Below are 16,522 nucleotides of genomic sequence, written 5' to 3' on the forward strand. Positions count from 1 at the left end.
GGAGTAGGTTGCACTACAAATGCCTGCTTGTCATTTTTAGGTAATTTGCCTTGGTGCCCTTTGACCAGAATAAAAGTGGCCTTCATGCCCTTAAGAATGGCCTAGATGCCCCTTGAAATTTTGGGGCATCCAAGGCAACTTTGCCATAAGCTGAAAATGTCCTTTTAAAAATGGCCTTGCCCCTCTCAATTCTTAACTTAAGCCCTGGTCAATGATATTGTATTTTATGATATGAATGATGTCTTTGTGAATAATTATTATGTTGTTGTTTTCAAAGTTAGCACAGCTGCTATATTGAAGTTGTTGTTTCATCATGACTTTATTCAAGTTCAAAGACAATGATATAATATATATACATAAAGAGACCAGGTCCATCGTTTCCATTCCAAACAAATGGCAGGTCAATACATAATGCAGGCAAGACTGCCAGAGGCACTCCACTTGTTTACCTTAATGGTAATCTAATTTCATAATTCTTTTTAATTTTGTATCTTCACAGTTGCGATTCATCATGTCGGAGAGGACGAAAGTGACGAAGGCAGAACTTGAAAGAAAGAGGCTACGCCTTCAACAGATCAGAGAGGACAAGAAACGCAGAGAAGATGATAAAAAGAAAGAGGTTATGACAAGGATTATTGATTTTGTTCAGTTGAATATTTGGGAGTCATGCATGTAGCTAAGTCAGTAGATCATTAGTCTGTTATTCTGCTAACAAAGTTATAAAAGTTGATGCACCAATTAGGCCTGAGAGTAAACATTGATTGATCGACTGGTTCGAATGGCTTGCCGCCGATCACTAGTCAATTAGCAAAATTTATACTATTCGAATGTAGGTGCTGCATATTATCAAATAACGAATCACCTAGATCGCAACTCTCTTCCAATTAATCAGTCAGCCTACGGACAGTATCACAGTACTGAAACCACATTGTTCAGAATTAAGAGTGATATTCTCATGGTAATGGTAAGAAGTCACCTCATTTCTTATATTAGACCTCAGGAGCGCATTCGATTCTATTATTGATCATACTAACTTATTGTATACACTAAACATACACTTTGGCATTAAGGATGTTGTACTTGATTGGATAGAATCATATTTAACTGGCAGATGTCAACAGATCAAAATTGATGAAACTTTCTGGAATTTTCTCTCGGCCCTCTACCGTTCACTCTATGCACATTACAAATATCCATAGTAGATTTCTTAAAATATCTTGCCATTGCTATGCAGATGACACACAGTTTTATCTGTCTTTCACACCAGACTTACATTACTTGCTCAGCAGCAGAGCATCTCTCTTCTGGAAGAATGTGTTTGTTATATATGTGAATGAATGCTGCATAACAAACTGCTAAATATAAACAGTAAAACAGAATTGCTAGTTATCGGTACATCTAAACAAATGAATAAGCTGCATTTTGACGGATATCAGTTGGCAGACTTTCAGTCATAGAACCAAATTCTAATATAAGAAATGTTGGAGTATTTTTTTTAATACGAAAACACATATTACTAATGTGTGTAAATCGTCATTTCATACAACCTTAGACGTATATACTTTGATGATGAAAGCATGAAAACAATTTTCCATGCAAGTACATGTAGTTTTAGTAAGCTAGATTATTTTAACAGTGTGCTGTATGGACTCCCCTTGTCTCAAATTGGGAGTCTTCAGTGACTACAGAACACATATATTGCACGACTGATTTGTAATCAACCTAGATTTTAAGGATCACCCCTGTCTTAAAAGATCTGCACTGGCTTCCAGTTCGCCAACGAATATCATTTAAGATTTTGTTATTGGTATGGGCACTAAGTAGCCAAGCCCTTAGCTATATTTCTGAGCTTTTACAAAGAAAAGTTCACAGACACACGCGCAGTTCTCTCGATTATTTGCTCCTTCACATCCCTACTCGTACTACAAAGATAACTTTAGGAGATCATGCTTTCACCCTGCGCAGCCCCAAAATTATGGAATGGCCTGACGTATGTAATTAGATCCTCTCCGAGAGTAGAAATGTTCAAGCTTAGATTAAAAACCTATCTTTTCCATCAATGTCTATATATTCTCCTTTCTGTCTTCTAGATTTATTTTTTCAGGCATTTCAGTAGCTCTTAATTACAGCGTATAAAAATATATGCACATAGTTTCTGCGCTATACAAATCAGTATATTATTTTTATGTATACAGTGTATAAAAAAATTATTTGTACATCTTCAAAATTGATATCTTGAAGCAAATTGTTAAAAAAAAACTACTGAAATTAGTTCATGAAAAGTGACCGCATTGTAGAAAAAAAATGTTTCTATATATTCTATTGCACTGCAAGAGCTCCCCAGATGCTATACATACTACTGGAATAAATAGATTTTAAATTTTAGTTCCAATTTATGTAAAGTTGTTGAATTCCTAATGTCGAGGGGAAGTTTGATCCATAGTTGTGTGGCTGATATAAGAAATGACCTATCTCCTAGTGTTGCTTTAGTCTTGTGGGGGTACTTGCAGTGTGAGTGTATCTTGTGAGCTACAAAGATGATGGTAATGAGATCGAGATTATAACTTCAAGAGATCTGAGATATAACTTGGGCCTGACCTTTAAGACCCTTAAAGACAATCATTAGAATCTTATGTGATTCTTTGCCAGATAGGTAACCATTGTAATTCTCTTAATAATGGGGTGACCGGAGAGAATTTGGGAATACGAGAGATTAAACTTGCTCATGTGTTTTGCACTCTCTGCAATTCGCTTATTTGAGAATCGGGTAATCCATAGAGAACACTATTACAATAATCCAATTTGCTTGTGATGCAAGCATGAAGTATAGTTTTCATGCTGTCCTGGTCAACGAATTTACCAATACGTCCCAAGTTGTAGATCATGAAATTAGCAGATCTGCAAATATTGTTGATGTGTGATTCCATGCTTAAGTGGGTATAAAAGAATACGTCAAGGTTTCTGGCATTATTGGATGAGTTATGACCGAATCACCAACAATTAAGCTGTAGCTCCCAAATTTGGAAACCTGACATGGGGTACTAATGACCAGCAATTCAGTTTTCTTATGATTGAACATTAACTTATTTGGAGCATTTAGGTTCTGATATATGCCACACATTCTTCTAATAAGTTATTATTTCTTGGGTAAATTTAGGGAGAAGGATAAATACAGTGTGTGTCTTCTGCGTAGCAGTGGGATTGATATTTAAAAACTTGTGATACCGATATTAAAGACCAAGTGCTTGTGCTTGTGTACATAAGTAAACAATAAGGGGCCAAGACGTGACCCTTGCAGTACACCGTAATGCACTTTGAATACATCTGACACAGAATTATCTCGATTGACTGCTGTCTGAAAGATCAGATTTGATCCATTAAAGTGCATTAATTGCAAAATGATTTTGAAATGTTTCAACTAAACGTGAGTGGAGATATCGTGTCAAAAGCACTGCTCGTATCAACTGGAAGCAGCAATAATAAACTTACGCTTTTAGAAAAAAAACTATTTTCTCCTTCTCCGAATCATTGTTTTATGTTGTACAAATAATTGTTTGGTACACCACATACATGTTATGCTATCTGTCAGTGCATAACTTACATGTATCTAATAAGGAATCCTTGAAGTCCCAAATTATAATTGAGAAAAAGTGCACCCAAACCAAATGATGTAAATGCTCTTAAACTTTTTTAAATGCTTGGTAATTGTTCCCCATGATGTAGGGATAGACATAAGTAATACCAACATGCTTACGGACAATCTCTTTTTCAGTGAATAATGAAGAATCCTACATGCCCATGTTCCACATTCATGTTGTTAACTGTAAACTGATATGTTTCTTCAATGTAGGCTGAGAATGCTGCTAAAGCTGCTGCTGCTTCTCCAGCCGTGCCTGGCTCTGTGTTGGATAAAAAAAGACAAGAAGCCGATGATATCCTCAGAGGTCTTGATCTTCCTGAATCAGGTATCGTAGTGTGATTTTTTGTTTGTTGTTGCTGCTGAATTCTTGGGAGTGTTTCATGAAAGGACTTTTTATCTGACATTTCCTGGCAGTTGTCCTGGTAACAACACTTCTCAGCCAATCAAAATCAGTTGTCATATGTGACAACTGGTCAGACAAACATGTTGATGAAACGCTCGCCTGGTGCGTAGAGAATAGATTGCGCTGACTAATCTGTAGCCCTGACACTCCATGACTGATTTCAAGTGCAGTGTCAGTGCTGATGTTGGTGCATAGAGAATAGATTGCGCTGCCTAATCTAGCCCTGACACTCAATGACTGATTTCGAGTGCAGTGTCAGTGCCGATGTTGGTGCTTAGAGAATACATGTAGATTGTGCTGCCTAATCTAGCCCTGACACTCAATGACTGATTTCAAGTGCAGTGTCAGTGCTGATGTTGGTGCTTAGAGAATAGATTGCGCTGCCTAATCTAGCCCTGACACTCAATGACTGATTTCAAATGCAGTGTCATTGCTGATGTTGGTGCTTAGAGAATAGATTAGGCTGCCTAATCTAGCCCTGACACTCAATGACTGATTTCAAGTGCAGTGTCAGTGCTGATGTTGGTGCTTAGAGAATAGATTGCGCTGCCTAATCTAGCCCTGACACTCCATGACTGATTTCAAGTGCAGTGTCAGTGCTGATGTTGGTGCTTAGAGAATAGATTGCGCTGCCTAATCTACATGTAGTCTTAATCTCATGGCTGATTTCAGTTTTTATTTTTACATCATCACATGTTAAAAGGGGTATAATGTAAGAAATCATGGGGAAATGGAATGAAATGGAATTTGTAAAACGCTTAAGTACTTCCACACTATGATCTGTTCATCATGCAAGCCCATTGGTCTAGATAAAAACATGAATTTCAATGAATCCAGAATCATCATTTACATTGATTTCGATTTGCCAAAGTTGTCAGCAATCCTATACAGTTAACAGGGGAGCGTTTCATGAAAGGACTTGTCGGACGCTTTATCTGACGAGTCCATTTTATCCGACAGTTACCGTAGTAACAGTGGCTCTCAGCCAATCTGAATCAAGGAAAGATGTCAGATCTGACAACTTGTTGGACAAATATGTTGATGAAATGCTCCCCATGTCTCACATATGTTAGACTCTATCATATTTTTTGAAAAGTAAAAATTTGTTGGTCATTTTACCTATGGACCTCCCTCCTCCCTGACATACTCGCCAGCGTTGAAAATACCAGTCTCCATTGGTGCCTGATATAGTAGCCAGCAGTCAGCACAGCAGTCTTTATTTCCTTGCGGCATCGATTTCTTACATGTAACTGAGTGGAGTTTTTAGAATCAGGGGCGCGGCACTTCTGAAAATTGCCTATCGAGTTTCAAATTCAGATAATACAAGGGTGCTATTTCTCAAAATGCAGCGTGGCACCAGGTCTTGCTGTAACTTTATGTACATAAAAATTTTCTTTGTAAGTTCAATGCAGAACAACACCACAGATTTCTTCATTTAAAATGCATTTTTCAGCATCCCGCTTCTTAAATCTGAACTAAGCTGCTCCATGCTCTAGAAATAAAGTGCAGATTCCGCAATTTTAAGGGCAAAATTCAGATTTTCTGCAGAAATTTTGGAGTTGAAATCAAGACTTTCCTGTGGTAAGTGGTAGTGCCTTATGTATTGACTATGGTGGCTGCTTGTGAAATAAGTTTGATATGTTTGGTCAAGATACTCGTTAGCTATTAGGGTAAAATACATTTAATATTCAAAGAAATCATTTTCAAGTGAGTTTTTATCAAATAGAAAATTGAACATTATGAAAATGCTTTCTGTAAGTAACAATTCTTTTCTAATTTAACGAACTTCAATTTCCAGAAAAAGTGGCAATGACAATTAATCAGAGCTGAAATGGATTGAAATGTTCTACACTTCACTTGGTTTCATGTAATTGCTTTGTTTGGCTCTTACTAGGCCTAAATTGCTATGTCATGAAAAGTAGCTACACGTTATCTGAATTCAGATAGAATTGGAAAACTGCGCCAGATCAAAGGGAAATGAAATATGGTAAAAAGTTGTCAAAAGCTGTAGATTTCATCAATTCAAGCTTGCAGGAGATTATATTTATGATATCTCTATGTGATAGAAGTGAAAAAAATAACATGCGAAATCTGAAAAGTGGGAAAAAATCACCCAGTTTTTCTGTGTACAACTCTGTGGAATTTCGATGCTTCTAACACAACAGTACATACAGTCTCAAGGCCGGTGAAAGCATATACAAGAAAGTCTATTTTCTAAGCCCAATAACTGAAGTTGCATGTATTCTTAAGCAAAATACTCAGTTGGTATTAAAGCGATGAAAATGTATAAAGCCTGCATTTCTGTGTTAGGTAGTTTGTAAGCTTTTGTTTATTATATGATTTGTCAATTTCACTAGTGGGTCTGATCTGGGTCCTTAACTGCTCTGGCTGTGAGAAATGTCAAGTATTCCAAACTTTTCATGTGAACTATAAAACAGAGACAAATATCGAGGTTGGACATAAAGGGGGGGGGGATTCCCTGGTATTGAAATTTGTGTAACATTCAAAGGGTCTTGCCGCCCTTTCACTTGGAAAAAAAAATTGTAATTTGAATGATTATTCCAGTGAAAAATTTCTGTAACAAATCTGAGAAGTACAGTTAATGCTGCACTTTATTCAAAATCCATGTCATTTTCATCAAATTTTGCAAGAGGAAGGTGTACTTAGGTGGTGTAAACATTAAAGAGTTGGGGTTCATGTGCTTGTTTTCAAACTATCAGCACTTTTGTTAATCATACTTTGCAGCACTTCGGAGTAAAGTATCCGGAAATTGTAGTGGTATTTGGAAAGAAATTGGCCTGTGGATTATTTTCTGCTTATTAGTTTTTGTCTCCCACTAGAGGTGAAGGCGAGACCTACATGTAGGGATCCAAATGTCGTCCGTCCGTCCGTCACAAACATTATGACACATAACTCCGCAACCGTAAGTCACTTTTCAACCAAACTTGGATGGTAGATGTACTTAGGGGACCTGCATGTTATGCTGCAGTCAGAGGTCACATGGTAAGGTCAAAGGTCATTTACAGGTCAACGTTAAAGTTTACATGCAAGACTCTCCTATGACCCATAACTCTGCAACCGTAAATCACTTTTCAAAAAAACTTGGATGGAAGATGTACTTAGGGAACCTGCATGTTATGCTGCAGTCAGAGGTCACATGGTAAGGTCAAAGGTCATTTACAGGTCAACGTTAAAGTTTACATGCAAGACTCTCCTATGACACATAACTCTGCAACCGTAAATCACTTTTCAATAAAACTTGGATGGAAGATGTACTTAGGGAACCTGCATGTTATGCTGAAGTCAAAAGTCACATGGTAAGGTCAAAGGTCATTTTTTGGTCAACATTGAAGTAAGTCAATTTCAAATCAAACTTGGGTTGTAGCTGTAGGCCTACTAAGGAGACCTGCATGTTGTTGTGTTCGGAGGTCACATGGTAAGGTCAATGTCAACATTAAAGTTTACACGCAAGACTCTTACGACAAATGTTATTCCATCCCAGTTATTTAACAATGAACTTCTGATACAATTCTGTTGCGTGCCCTTGCAAGTGGGCGAGACACGACATCGCTTATGCCTTGTTTTAAAATACTACATTGGATCTGCAGTAAGAATGCAGATCATTTGAAAAATCAGCTGATACCTATAGCTGTTTAATCACCTGTTCATCCATTGTCACATCAAAGCGCAGGGGTAAAATATGTGCAGAACTACAGATCATGATGCGCACAAACATAACTGAAGAACGTCCTTAAGCGTGACTTTATTAAAGGAGAATGAAACCCTTGAAACCAGCTGAATCCATATCAAAGAGAAAAATCAAAGAAACATATTGTTGAAAGTTTGAGGAAGATTGAATGAATAATAAGAAAGTTATGAGCATTTGAATATTGAAATCACTAATGCCATGTAGATCCTCCCGTTGGCAATGCGACCAAGATCTGCGATGTCACACACGTACAACTCCCTCATTACTTTAGTACTTATTTCACTTATATTCTCACTTTTATAGAGTCTATCACAAAGTGAGGTGTTCTCTTTATGAGAGGACAAGTACAGAGGTTTCACAACATTATATCATTGATGAATCGTTTGTCATATGATTAGAATGAGCAAAAAGAGATGTTTTGGGGTATATTTTCAGTGTCCAAAAGGGGAGAGTTGTTCATCTGTGACATCATAGATCTTGGTCGCATTGCCAATGGGAGGATCTCCATAGCATTAGTGATTACGACATTCAAATGCTCATAACTCTTCTATTGCTAGTCCTATTTTACTCAAACTTTTGTTGATCTTATTCTTTGATTTTTCTGCTTTTACAAAAGCTAACTTGCTCCAAGAGTTTCATTCTCCTTTAAGGACTTTTTAATATGAAACAACCCCCTGGTAACTTATCAGCCAGAATATAACATTTTTGTCTTTCCTTTTGTTTTCCAGCCCCTTTAGCTGCAATTTCTCCTCCAGAATTGAAAGCTAAGGATACAAGTGGAGATGCCAAGCCAAAACAGAGGTACAGCTAGAAAGAAATCTTTATATAAGATTATATGCCAATGTGTTTTAGTGTCACATCGTAAAATTTATTACTGATGCATGTGAATCACAAAAATAATATAAGATTTAAGCCTGAATTGAATCAATTTTAACATTGGTGTTTGATTATTGACATCAAGCACCGGTGCATATTTTGCAAAATTGGTGCATCGCGAAAAATATGAGTGATGTTTCGTTTGGCCCACAAAAATTGACACTATTTGTCTAAATAATGTCCATTTATATAGCGCAGTTACTATGTGCATATACTCAACTGCGCTTTGATACTTGGTATCATATTATTACCCCGGTTGTAGCTGAGCCGCCATATTAATACGCGCTAAAGCGTTCAAGGAATAAATCCCACTGGGTACCCATTCACCTCACCTCGAAGGAAATTACGCCATGGCTGGGATTCGAACCCACGACCCTCTGTGTCAAAGTCCGAAGACTAATCCACTGGGCCACAACGCTCCACTACCTGTACCTGAACTGTATTTCCCAAACTTCCTAGAAACCTTTTGTTTATTTGATTAGATGCGTATTCACCATTAATTTGGATTTTATTTTGATTGTAGTTCGAGTCTTGATCGTCTGCCCAGGCTGAGATAATTTATGCACTAGCAGCAATTTAATTAATTGTATCCCCCGAACAGAGTTCGGAGGATACTATGGATTTGGCCTCGTCGCGCCGCGTCCGCCGCAGAGATTTCCTTGTGAGCGCTCTATCAGCTGCATTTCTTTTCCGATCATCTTCAAATTCGGTATGAAGGTGGAGTATGGTATAGCAAAGCCGCCTATCGATTTTGGAGTGGGCGGAGACATTGTTGCCATGGTAACAAGAGTTTTTGTCTCGCCCACCAGAGGTGAAGGCTAGACTGAGGATCCAAACGTCGTCTTGTCCGTCCGTCACAAACCTTATGACATATAACTCCACAACCGTTAGTCACTTTTCAACCAAACTTGGATAGTAGATGGACTTTGGGGATCTGCATGTTATGTTGCAGTCGGAGGTCACATGGTAAGGTCAAAGGTCATTTTCAGGTCAACGTTAAAGTTTACATGCAAGACTCTCTTATGACACCTAACTCCGCAACCATAAGTCACTTTTCAACCAAACTTGGATGGTAGATGGACTTGGGGGACCTGCATGTTATGCTGCAGTTGGAGGTCACATGGTAAGGTCAAAGGTCATTTTCAGGTCAACGTTAAAGTTTACATGCAAGACTCTCTTATGACACCTAACTCCGCAACCGTAAGTCACTTTTCAATCAAAATTGGATGGAAGATGGACTTAAGGGACCTGCATGTTAAGGCCACCGCACACCTTACGACCCGACCAGTCGCCGACTGGCTTGCGACTGGGTGAGGGGAGATGTGACGTCACAGCTCTTGTCAGCTTCGAGTCGCAGACCGGTCAGAGACAAGTCGCAAGGAAAATCGGAAGGATTTGACATGTCGAATCCTTATGACTTGATCGCAAGCTCAATCCAGCTTCCAGCCAATCACACAGCAGAGTTGCACGATGCGTATTATGATAAACAACGCGCATACGCAGTAGTAAGCGCACTTTCTCAGTTGCAATGCCCAAAAGCGCATGCGTGAGTCGCAGATCGGATCGCAAGGTGTGCGGTGTCGAGACTTATGACTGCCTTGCGATTCATCTCCCCTCTCTCAGTCGCAAGCCAGTCGCCGACCAGTCGGGTCGTAAGGTGTGCGGTGGCCTTTATGCTGCAGTCGGAAGTCCCATGGTAAGGTCAAAGGTCATTTACAGGTCAACAATAAATTTTACATGCAAGACTCTTATGACACCTAACTCCGCAACCGTATGTCACTTTTCAACCAAACGTGGATGGAAGATGGACTTAAGGGACCTGCATGTTATGCTGCAGTCGAAGGTCACATGGTAAGGTCAAAGGTCATTTACAGGTCAACAATAAATAAATTTTACATGCAAGACTCTCTTATGACACCTAACTCCGCAACCGTAAGTCACTTTTCAACCAAACGTGGATGGAAGATGGACTTAAGGGACCTGCATGTTGTGCTGCAGTCGGAGGTCACATGGTAAGGTCAAAGGTCATTTACAGGTCAACAATAAATTTTACATGCAAGACTCTCTTATGACACCTAACTCCGCAACCGTAAGTCACTTTTCAACCAAACGTGGATGGAAGATGGACTTAAGGGACCTGCATGTTATGCTGCAGTCGAAGGTCACATGGTAAGGTCAAAGGTCATTTACAGGTCAACAATAAATAAATTTTACATGCAAGACTCTCTTATGACACCTAACTCCGCAACCGTAAGTCACTTTTCAACCAAACGTGGATGGAAGATGGACTTAAGGGACCTGCATGTTGTGCTGCAGTCGGAGGTCACATGGTAAGGTCAAAGGTCATTTACAGGTCAACAATAAATTTTACATGCAAGACTCTCTTACATGTATGACACCTAACTCCGCAACCGTAAGTCACTTTTCAACCAAACTTGTATGGTAGATATTCTTGGGGGACTTGCCTGTTATACTGCAGTCAGAGGTCACATGGTAAGGTCAAAGGTCATTTTCAGGTCAACGTTAAAGTTTACATGCAAGACTCTCTTATGACACCTAACTCTACAACCGTAAGTCACTTTTCAACCAAACTTGAATGGTAGATGGACTTGGGGGACCTGCATGTTATGCTGCAGTCAGAGGTCAAAATAAATGTTCTACGATCAATCGCTAACCTTTGTGTTAGGGACCCAGGGGCCCGTAACACAAAGCTTAGCGATGATCGTACATTTTATTACGATTGATTCCATTGACTACAATGCACAATCAATCGTGAAAATCAAGCTTACAATCAATTGCTAACCTTCGTGTTACGCGGCCCTGGTCTTTTTTATTCAAATGCAAGTGAATTATGATATTTCATTTACATCAGCATAAAATATTGTTATTCTTCTAAGGCTAATATGTGATGAACATTTAAGATATCATTGAGCAATACTAGTATGAAATTTTAATGTGCAAATCATGTTGCGCAGAGATATTAGACAGGATTGGATAACGATGGGGTGACTGTGCTTATGCACCGATTGGCTCATTAGCATTTCTTTCATATTTTTTATTCAGTTTCTCTAAATGAGTGTGTATAAAGATTCACACAAGTCTCTGCACAAATCGTCTCTGATATGCATCAATAATTATTGTTTGTAATCTGCCATGCGTGACACTTTGCTAATTTGTGGTCTCGAATTAAAGAAGAGATTTCACTCTTACCATAAGTGTACAAAAATTTATTCAAATTCATAATTGTGAATTCTTTCTCTGAATACGGGTTTCCTTCTTTGTGGAACACACTGTATGTCATCAAATTTGATTGCTCAAAGTCAATGATTGTTTCATTTTGACACAGTGTTAGTCCGGCTCACAAAACTACCAAGCTCACCGTATCTAAGATTACCCAAGCTGGATTCCCACCAAAGGAAATGGTATCATACTCCAAAGAAACACAAACTCCAACTGAAACTCCAGAGGATGAGGGTGAGTTGATTATCTGTCAGATTTTATTAAAGGTGAAGTGAACTGACCAACACTACGTGTGGTCTCTCTGTGATATGTAGTCTTAAAGTATCTCTTTTGAGATAGCTATTTATAATTCAGAGAGTGAATTAGCCAATAATTGTATTATCCTCCATGAATTAAATCCTGTATGCTGATTGGTTTGATTGGTTTGTATCAGAAGAGTGAGATACAAAAGAAAACATGGGTAATCAACAGCACAAAGAAAACATTCTTTCGCAAACTTTGTTGTGAACAATGGGTAGATGTGTATTAAAGCAAATGTCCTAATAATGCATACAATTTCTTTTTTTCTAAATTTCAAACACATTACAATGAATCTTTTTTTACTTACTAAGAAAAGTGAGAAAAATGAAATAAAGAAACCATGAGTAACATCTGACTTGCTAAAAAAATCAAACTGAAAAATAAACTGTCTAAAAAGTTTTGTTGCTACCCTGTAAAAGAAAATGAAAAGAAATATAAGGCAATTCGAAACAATATTTCATCAGAACTTAGAAAAGCAAAGAAGGTGTATTTTTATCAAAAATTTAATGATTGTAGAACTAATCTTAAGCAAACATGGCAATTGATTAAAGATGTAATTCGTAAACAAAAGTCTATTTTACCACAACATTTTAAACATGAAGGAAACACTTTAAGTGATGCTGAGGTAATATCTAACACTTTTAATAAATATTTCAATAACATTGGACCAAAATTGGCATCTTCAATCAAAAATAGTAATTACAGTGATAACTATTTTTCTTTTTTGAGTCCTCCACTTAAAGACTGTTTATTCTTGAAGCCTACTAATGAGGATGAAATTATCAATCTTGTGGATGGGATGACATTAGTCCAGATGTTGTTAAGTATGTTAGATATGCAAAAGCAAAACCCCTAACTCATATAGTTAATCTTTCATTTAACACAGGGATAGTACCTTTACAACTAAAAATATCAAAAATCATTCCAATATTTAAAAAGGGGGATAAAGAAATAATTGGTAATTATCGCCCTATATCACTCCTTTCTTGCTTTTCAAAGATTGTTGAGAAAATATTTTACAATAGGTTATATGATTTTTTAGCAAAACATTATGTATTACATAATGATCAGTTTGGATTTAGAAGACATATTTCTACAGATTCTGCTTTGATATCTGTTCATGATAAAATTGTTAATGCTTTTTATTCAAACCAGTTTATTTTTGGTGTTTTTATGGACCTAAGTAAGGCCTTCGATACTAACAAATTTTCTATACATATTGAGAAAATGGCTAATTATGGTGTAAGAGGGATAGCATTGAAATGGATCAAAAGTTATTTTTTAATAGATATCAGTTTACAGAATATAATGGATGTTATAGGGGCATCGACGGCCTGGCCGTCGATTAATTTAAGCCCTGGTGTTGAATTGGCATCATAACTTGAAAGTTTATGGATCTACACACGTAGTTCATGAAGCATAGACATAACGGTAATCAAGTATGTTTTCACATGTCTTAGGTCATGTGATCATGGTCAATGGACATCGTATTTTATTATCACATAAGAGTGTTTTCTTTTTGACGAAGAGTGACAGTCCAATGTCTTGTACCAAGTTTATTTCTGCATTTTGCTTTTTTTGCTGACCCTTAGATATAATTTTTAACTCTATATCTTTCATTTTGTACATACTTGGATTTGAGAATGTGAGTACATACATGTACCTCCATGCCTGCCCCTAACATGTAGTAGACCATTGTCAAAGCAGAGTACACAAAAGGTACATTTTTTTGTGGCATTACATCTCAGTGCTAGCAGCTGGGACCTGCTATATTTCAGTGATGTGTTTCTGGTCAACCAATTCACATTTATTCACTGTATCCTTCTGATGTACCATGATAATCCTCAGCATATCATAGGAACTCATAGAATGCATGCATGCAATTATTCAGGTGAAATTTAGACCATATTTGGTGAATTCTTGCCAATTGGTTTTCATTTTTTAAGCACTGTGCGCTGCGCTGCCTTCACCTGTGCGCGATGTCGACCCCAAAGTTAAAAATTTGGCCTGTTTGCTGCAACTAATAGATGGCGCACCATATTGTAAATCCACCAAATTGTAAGATTAAAAATCGGCAATCAGAATTTCTCCTTTGGCCTACCTGTTTCTTCTGTTTCTTCTTAGATTAATGGATAGCGGCAAAATCCTAACCAGTTCTGAACACATTTTTTATCAGAATTAGCCAGATTCATTTGCAGAGTTGCAGCAGAATTGTTCTAGTTGGGTCAATATATTTTTTGAGAACTCACTGTATGAAAATGGGGTTCTGACACAAAATAACAAGGAGTTATGATACCAGCGAACTCAATTCCTGCGTGCACTATGAGGTGGGCCCTATAACACATGACATTAGAATTGATTGTATTGCTAATCGTACACAATAACCGGTGCAATTAGCTATGGGACTCAGCCGAGCAATCAATCACTAGCCGTTCTGTTACATTACCTCCGGGTCCAAGTGTTTACATGCGTTCGAACTTTACTTACCGAGCTGAATGAAAGTACAACTTAGGCATAGAAATTTTCCTTTTCCTCTTTATCGTCTGTATTTTACTCAACTGACATACGATTACCGTGATCAGTGATGAAATGAAGCTTACAAAAAGCTACATTTCACTGGTCAATTAGCTAATACTGCGCTGCAAAACCAAATTCTCCTCAAAATGTCTGATACCAGATTACAAGCATTTGCAGATCAGTTCGTTATCAATTGCGCAATATTGGCTTCATAAGAATATATCTCACTCGCTCAGCAACAGAGAAACTGGTACATTCACTGTCAGTGGTTTCAGGAAACCCTCTAGTTAACTTTGAGCATTTTCGAGGTCAACTCAAAACAAAATCAGCTGATAATTGCACCTCTCCACTTCGCCTGATCCAAGTTAATCAAGAATCTTAAATCTTTGGAAATGGTATTAGGGCTGGCTGCTCAACAGGTGCCGCAGTAGCGGGGGGGGGGGGGGGCTGGGGGGCTTCAGCCCCCCCACTTTTTCCAAAACCGTGTACAAAAACGTAAAAATGACCTGACCATATGATTGTGATTTTTTTGCATGGTCAGCCCCCCCCCCCCTCTTTGAAAACTGTTCCATGGCCCCTTCTCATTTTGTGATGGAGAAGTACAGTAGAGAATCGAGCATTACTGATACATTGGAGACACTGGGCTGGAACTCCTAAGAGGATAGAAGGAAAAAATTGAAGCCTCATTAGCTTCTTTAAGATGATACATTGAGAACTCCTAAATCTACAAAAACACGCCTCAAAGAAAGAAATATGATTGAGATGCCGTCACGATGAAGAGCTCAAGGTAAACTCTACCTTGATATCAACAACCATTTAGCGAACTCCTTTCCCAAAACAATCACCCATTGGAACAATCTCACAAAAGAAAGTGTCTTTTCAAAAAGCACTGAAACCTTCAAAATCAAACTACAAAGGCCCTCCCGAGACCCTAATCCCCCAAATTATAAGCAGGGTGCGACATAAGCGCTTGCCCGATTGCCCGAGGCAAGTAAAAGTTAGAGTCGGGCAAGTGTTTTGAAGCAAAGACAAAAACTGCTTGCCCGAATCGGGCAAGCAAAATTCTCCTTAGGAAATTATATTTTAGAAAGATTCCCCATATTTAACCATCAAAATAAAGAAAAGAAAAAGAGACAAAAAAAGCAATATCATTAATTTCTTCTTTCGAATTGCAAAATTTGCGCCATATTCTGCAATAAACACACAGCTCAGAGACGTACACACACACACACACAGAATCAATGGCAGTCTAGCATACCTAGCTAGCTAGCGCATAGTCCACGCAGCCGGTGCATACGAGTACGGTGCTGCACGAACGAAGTTTGCTCAGGAAGAAATCTCCCACAGAACTGTCAAAATTCACATTTCTTACCAATGAAAATTCTTGTAGTGTCCATATTTCCTAAAAATTGGGGGTAGCTCTGTCCTTTGTAAGCAGTAAAAGGATAAATTTTCACTTCTGTTATGCTTAAAAAAGATCGGGTTTCGAATGATCGTCTGTATCGCACACACTGAAATACATTGTTTGACAGTCCCACATATGCATTTGTGTGTATGTTGATAAACGTGGTTTCTTTCGTAACCATTTTTTTTAGCCAAGGAAATTGATAAATTTTCTTCTTTATTTATGACTGGATAGTTTGAGCTTTCTTCCTCTATTTTCTTTCTTTCTGCCTATCTTTCCTTCTTTTGAATCTCTCTGTATTTCTTTAAATTTCCTTCCTTCTTTTGTTCATTTTTTCTGTTACTATAGCTGTCTTTGTTTTTGTCATTCTTTTCTTTCTTCCTTCCATCCAACCTTTGTTTACCTATTTCTATAATCCTTCCTTCATTTTCC

General features: G+C 37.9%; 1 protein-coding gene across 1 annotated transcript in view; it reads left to right on the forward strand.

Moving 5' to 3' along the window:
- Positions 1-460: 460 nt before the first annotated feature.
- Positions 461-16,522, forward strand: part of LOC129257720 (cytoplasmic dynein 1 intermediate chain 2-like) — a 50,257-nt gene continuing 34,195 nt past the window's right edge. Inside the window, exons 1-4 of the mRNA XM_054896113.2 lie at positions 461-619; positions 3,851-3,965; positions 8,481-8,553; positions 11,975-12,102. Coding sequence (XP_054752088.1) covers positions 512-619; positions 3,851-3,965; positions 8,481-8,553; positions 11,975-12,102 — 424 coding nt within the window. The 5' untranslated portion in view covers positions 461-511. The remainder of the gene's footprint in view (positions 620-3,850; positions 3,966-8,480; positions 8,554-11,974; positions 12,103-16,522) is intronic.

Source organism: Lytechinus pictus, chromosome 3, assembly GCF_037042905.1.
Source record: "Lytechinus pictus isolate F3 Inbred chromosome 3, Lp3.0, whole genome shotgun sequence".
Lineage (NCBI taxonomy): Eukaryota > Metazoa > Echinodermata > Echinoidea > Temnopleuroida > Toxopneustidae > Lytechinus > Lytechinus pictus.